The sequence below is a fragment of the Populus trichocarpa genome, chromosome 10, assembly GCF_000002775.5.
Source record: "Populus trichocarpa isolate Nisqually-1 chromosome 10, P.trichocarpa_v4.1, whole genome shotgun sequence".
Classification (NCBI taxonomy): domain Eukaryota; kingdom Viridiplantae; phylum Streptophyta; class Magnoliopsida; order Malpighiales; family Salicaceae; genus Populus; species Populus trichocarpa.
The window spans coordinates 14,674,267-14,681,067 of record NC_037294.2 but is presented as its reverse complement, the minus strand read 5'-3'; the positions used below and the strand labels follow the sequence as shown (position 1 = coordinate 14,681,067).

Below are 6,801 nucleotides of genomic sequence, written 5' to 3'. Positions count from 1 at the left end.
GAACAGCTGTGTCTATCAATTAATGAGATATTACTTTCATGTCAGTGGAAAGAATACTATGTTGCTTGTTTATATGATTCAATATTTTAGATTTCTTCATGTTGCACTATAAGCAAGATCCAGATACAAAAGGTCATAAAGTTACTGGTTTCAGTAATCGCATCTAAGTAAGACCTTTTTTGATATGGAATTTAAAATCCATTTCTTCACAGTTCTGCTTCTTTCAATCATACTACTAGTCATGATACTGATCGCTGGAGCCTAATTGCTGAAAGAAATGGAAATCTGGCAAGGTACAAATGAAAATATATTTACCTGGGAGCCATTTGGCCGTGTTAAATTATTAATGCACTTGATGAAATGGTTCTAGAATAGAAGCTCTATGAAGATGCTGGATATATACATGCAGACTTCGAAGAGATGGAATTCTAATCTAGAGTGAGTCGATCGGTGAAAATTGCGGCTGATATTAGCTTTGTACAGAAGTAACAAACGATCTAGAATATTTATCTAGATATGGAGGTAGTAAATCTAGAATGATAGGCAGCTGTTAAACACTTGTGCAAGAGTGCCTTAAGTCGGTGAAACCTGGCTACAAACAGCCCGGGCACCCATTAGTTATAAATAAAAGCTTCTGCCTTGTATACTACAAAGTCGTAGTAACTTGAGTTCTTCTTTCTATCCCACGGTTCTTCAATTTATTTCTCAATCCTTTTTATTCAAAACTAAATTAACTAAACACCTAAACCATCACACTACTTTCACCTTAACCCATAAACACTAAAATCTTTCTATTAAATCCCCCAACTACTCCCTAAGATCCTGAAGAGCAACTCTGCTCATTCTACACTATAAAATCCTATCAGGCTGTACCCCATATTGCTTCCTGGAAATTGCAAGATCCCGAAATAAACACCATGTAAAGGCTTTTGGTTACCTGGGAACCACACTTGAGGTTTTCTCTTACCCGTGAACCAATGCTGCTCTCCAAAAAAGCTTTCGTTAGACCACTATAAGCGCCTTTTTCATTCCCAGCAAAAAAATAAATGCTGCCTTGTTCTTTAACTAGCTAGTATATATATATATATAAGATAATAAATAGGTAATGTATCTAATTTAGTGTTTAGTGGCAATTGGTGTTTTGTCAAAATCTCCAGGGATAAATCGTCACCATTTGTAACTCTAAGAAACATCAAAGTCCAAAAATGGACAACATTATTGAACATTGTGTTTAGCCCAGCTATGTAAGTTGAAAGATGTGGGAATTCTATCTTTACAGATGATTCCATTTCACCCCAGATTAGACATAAATATATAGAATAAAAAGCGTCTGAAATATTTACGCATGCATGCTTATTCAACTTTTCCCTGGATTTTTCTCTCTCGGCAACTGCTATTTGTCAACTTCATAACTTTGAAGTGATTTAAATTTTTGTACAAGAGAAAAGCAGGATCTACGTTGCGATTTTGCTGTAAATATTGTCGTCTTCACGAACATAGAAATTATGCTGATAAAAATCCCCCGAAAAATATCATGTATTCTATAGGCTGAACTTTCATGTAGCCTTTGGCTTATTTTCTGATTCTAGCTATACTTGATTTCTGATTCGAGCTATATATAGTTCAACTATGCTGAACTCGTTTAGCACTGTTTAGTAGCCTTTTTGGACAATTATCTCATAGCTGCAGGAAGATTAACAAAATATAGCAAATACAATGAATACTGACACGAAATACACAAACACGTTGCTAACAAAAACGAATGTGAAGACTTACACCTACATCTGTTAAAAAACAATTAGGGGAAGAGGTGGGTAGGGAAGCATGGTGGAAGACTATTCATTACATCATATTACTCTTTCAAGAGAAGAAATCTTATGGACTTGTACTTAGATTATAATACTTTTCATAACACATTTTTATTGTTTATAAAAAGTTCTAGATATTGAATAATCATATCATTGATTTTCTACAAATTAATAACCAAAACCTAAAATAACTAAAATTACTTTGAATGTAGGTTTCAAAATTAATTCTAACACAAAATGCGCACACACATTGCTAACAAAAACGAAAGTGAAGACTTACTCATACATCAACCCAATTTGTAGAAATGCTTACTATCTCTGAAAGAAATTATAAAGTTTTTCATTCTCCTTCCACCATTTAGAAAAGGATTCAATGGACATGAGTTCAACTCTCTAAGCAAACCTTGTCGGTTCAACTAACACAAGGTTTTAGACACTTCAATATAAGCGATCATAGTCTCTGGCAAAAATGTGACTGGAGGAGAATTGGTTTCCATTGTCAATTGTGGTGGTGGTCTTGAGAATTGAAATGGGATTTTGCTCATTGGGATTTGGCATGTTCATGAAAGCTGAATTAGGGCTTTCTTCAACATGGGCGTTTAATGTTGTCATGATCATTGTACTTAAGTTTGGTTCTAGGGCATGCGGGGTGGTCATGAAATTTACATTAGGGTTTTGTGCTTGAACATTACCTGATGGTAGCTTCATGTTTGGCAGTGCATTATATTTATACTGGACTCTACCATTTGTCACGTCCCACTTCAGAGGAAACCCTGAAAACTCATCCTTCAAAGTAGCCCCACTTGGAACCTCAATACTCTCAGAAAAATCGAAAATCGAAGATGATCTTGGTGAATTTGTGATCCCAAAAAATTTGTCAATGATGCTGACATGATCCATTTGATGTGGCAGCAAGTGATGATGATTGTTGGATTCTTCTTCTTCATCAACTACCTTCACAGAAGAATTAATTTCTTGGCGTCCAGAAGCCAAATTTTCACCATATTCGAGGGTACTAGAGTACCCAAACTTTTCCAAATTGTCAGGGTTTGCTTGAGAAGACTGACTTGACTTGTTTATGCCTTTGTTCTTCATTTTCTCTCTTGTTCGATCCCTTGCCCTTGCCCTTGCTTTCTCCCTAGATTCTCTATCAACAGGATTAAAAACTGGTTTATGCACTTTTTTGCTCCTTTTCTCTTTAGGTTTGCTCACTAATGAGTCACTCTTTGCCTCCATCACTCTCCTGTCTCCATTAGTGTCAGGTGTCAGCTTGATACCTGATACAACTTCACTCTCAGAAGTGGAAGAAACACTCTTGCCAGCACTAGTACTACTGCATTTTCTCACTTTTGGAACAGTATCTGTGAGCTCCTTGATCGCGGCCTTCGATTTTGTAAAGAGCCACTCGATAGTTTTGCTTGCTTTATCGAAGCCGAGCATGTCTTGGAGATCAAAGAACTTTCTGGCAATTTGAAGTGATAACCTCATCCTTCGGTCTCTCGGCCCTTGAGCAGTATGGATCTTACTATGCCTGTCCTTCTTCCCTGTTCGCCGTTGACGAATTGGCTGCTTTGAAGTATTAACATTACCTTTCATCTTGCTATTATTGAACTTTCTTGTACTTTCATCGTTTGAAGCTACTGGGTTAATCTCCTGAGTCTCAACTGCCAAAACATGAGTATTAGACCCAAAAACTCCCGGCTGCTGCTGCTGCTGCTGTTGTTGTGATAAGAGCTCACCTACCAGCAAATCACCATCATCGAGAAAGAGATCAGGGAAGTGCTGCAAGAACGACGTTGGAGAATAGTCTTCTATTGAGCTAGGGTTTTCTGGGTCAGCTAAAGTGCTTGCTATCATGGTAGGGTTTTCGTATTGAAAGGGATTGAAACTGCTACTTGAAGAAAACATAGCTGAACAGTACTATTTCTTTTGAAGAGCTATTTTTGGAGTGCTTTTAGCGTTTCTAAAATTGGTGCAAGATTGAAGGAAAATTAGCCCAAGGAACCTCTGTTTATGGGTGATAAAACTTTATCTTCATCTCTTTCCGAAATATAGAACAGTAGCGCAATTTGTGATTGTTGCTACGGTACACAGAAATGATACAGATAATAGGAGCTAGCTTTGATAGTGATTAAGTGTACGAAACTGAAGAGCCAGCCCACATTTCATTGGCAACAATTCACGTGGGCACAGGTGTGGTTGCCTGATAGGAACCGTTCTTGTTCTTTCTTTTTCAGAGAAAGATAAAAATAGATTGAAAGGTGAGGAAGTTTTTTGAGGAGCTTATGAGAGTAGCAGAGTAGAGTAGACAATAGACATGGCCACCTCTAGGAAACCTAGCTAGGGAGAGAGAGGGAAGAAGGACAAGTAATGATATCTGTGAAGCAGCAGAGTGAGAGCTAGGCATGTAAAAATGAGCCAAAGTTACTTTTACCACCATGGATGGGCAAAATTTTCTTTTGACTGGGAGACCAAATGTCACTTTCATTTCTCTGACTGTATCTTGTATTATTTAAGAAAAAAAAGACCAAAAACAAGGTACGATTCTTTTGTGATTATTTACCCGAGCTTATCCCAACTATTTTAATTTGTTTCCAAATGTTAATCCACAATTATCTTGATCTTCAATTGTCAAGCGCCTTCCACCTGCCAAAGAATAATCTTGAAATTACTTAGGTTTGTTTAATCAGTATACAAACAAATACCAACCAAGCATCAATCTATATATGTTATGGATCTTTTAACATCATTTGGTTCTATCATATACCAAATTTGTTTCAATATCAGAGAGATTTTAAATCCTATGATACCACTCCCATCCAGATCTCCTCCATCCCTTTTTTGTTTTTCTTTTTTACAAACAACTCAATCACTTCTTCTAACTAAAATCTAATCTATAATGTCTTAAATCATCTTAAACATCATTTTATTACTGATATATCAACGTGTTTTATATATATTATTTTTGTCTAAAAATTATGTTTAAAAGGATTAAAAGTAAGGTGATAACCCGATGTTCCTGGGCTCAACTATGCATTAAGCCCAAACATATACAGGTCTGGCTTGTTAAGCTCGACATCCTATGATCAGCAGCTCACCAAGCCTAAATGGATGTTAAACTGTTGATTTTTCTAAGCTCCTTATTGAGCCAAAAGACTCCGTTTGTCTTTTTTTTCTTGTGACCCTTAACATAAAATATTATGGTCAACGGTAATCATCTCTCTACACATCTAAGTGTATAAAAGTCTTCAAAATAACATTAATTATCCCTCGTTAATGATATATAGGGGATATTTATTCCTTTTTAATGCGTGTCAGAGATATTTTTCTTCGTTAATGCTATCAAGGCAAGATGACATTTCAACCTCTCATCTCTACAAAAAAACAAGATTCAAGAATTATAATGACCCAATGAATCCTTCAATGAAAAGGGGGTTCACAATCTCTATTATTTATTGCATATTTATTTTCAGAGTCTCTCTCTAAAATATCATTGACTTTTCTCTCAAAAAAAATATTTACTTAAGCATCACAAAGTCCTCAAATCCATAAAAAAAAAACCTTTTAAAGGTATCAGTTGCTAGTCATTGTGGTCAATAAAAATGAATAAGATTATTAGAACCAAGAGATTAGCTGATTATCTAAGACATAAGCCTTACTCCTAAGCTACTTTGATTTTTCAGGACATCATTAATGGCGTAATTTATGGGAACTGATAAAAAAGCCATCAATTATTCTTTCTAATGTGGTTTTTGACACCTCTTATCACTATTAATGACATAATCAAGACACACCTAGAATGAAATGTGTCATGGACTTCCCTACAGCTCCTGGCACAACTACTCTACTAATACATCAACAAATTTTCTATAAAGTTCAACTCCTCATGGAGGTAGTGCCAGTCATTCAAGAGAATTATCAAGCTTAAAGAGCCCGATACAGTAACTTAGAACCAGCCTCTATAATGGTTTTTGGTGGTATTAGTATTAAATTTGTATCACTTTTTAGCACCAGTATACTAGCCAAGAGAAGCATTACGAAGCTACAACATCACTCAACTAGGAGGATCGTGTTCATTCTTATGATCCCGTTAATGGTACCAATAAATGAAGGCCATGCATCATTTTTGTTGTTTTAAGTCAGAATATGATTACTCTTATTATGTTCGGGGATAGGATTTTCTTAATTTAATCAATACATTAAATGTAGGGAAAATCTCAAAAATGTCTTCCAATTATATAGGTAGTCTTAATTTTATCCTAAACAATTTATTATCTCAATCAAGTCTTTCAAGTTTAGGATTTCTCATTTAAACTTTCTATTTATATTTACAAACTGTTTTTTACCAAAGTTTATAAATATATTAAACTAATGAGCAGAGATGTTTAGTTTATCATAATAAGATATTAAATATAAGAATGCTTTCAAAGAAAGTCTAGAATTCATACAAGTTTAAATATATAAACATGCAAAAATAAAATGTGTGTCAAACATGTTTACAACACAAATATAATAATAAAATACTAGCATACATACTAAACATATAACTAAACTTACAATTGATATTAATTAATTCAAAGTCCTAATATGTATACTAATAATAAAAATACGTGTGCTTAAATTAAAACAAAAAATAGCACTTGTTGAAGCACTTTAAAGTAAGAATATTTTGTTGTTGTCAATGATAAATCATTTGTTCTTAGAGGCCTTATTGCTCCTCCTTAAAGGTCTAGTTCTAACTTTTCAAGTACAACTTTATAAATATTAGAAAAGTTTTATTTCTTTTTAATGTGAGATAAAATTCTTTATAGAGTTTTAGATTTCTCAAAAACATATCAACAAAGGGTTTAATTTTTAGATCAATTTCTCATTCTCCCATAATTTATTTAAATCATATTGATGCTTTAATTAGTTTAAGAGCATATGTTGAATATTAAATTCTAACAAAATTTTAACTTTAAAAGTGAGTGGACTCTTTTTTTAATTCCATCTT

The 6,801-nt window shown here is 34.3% G+C and overlaps 1 protein-coding gene across 1 annotated transcript; it reads right to left on the bottom strand.

The window, feature by feature from the left end:
* Window positions 1–2,067: 2,067 nt before the first annotated feature.
* LOC7466923 (transcription factor TCP12) lies at window positions 2,068–4,163 on the bottom strand. The gene has a single exon (XM_002314850.4). The coding sequence runs from the start codon at window positions 3,714–3,716 to the stop codon at window positions 2,247–2,249; it is 1,470 nt and encodes a 489-aa protein (XP_002314886.2). The 5' UTR covers window positions 3,717–4,163; the 3' UTR covers window positions 2,068–2,246.
* Window positions 4,164–6,801: the final 2,638 nt, after the last annotated feature.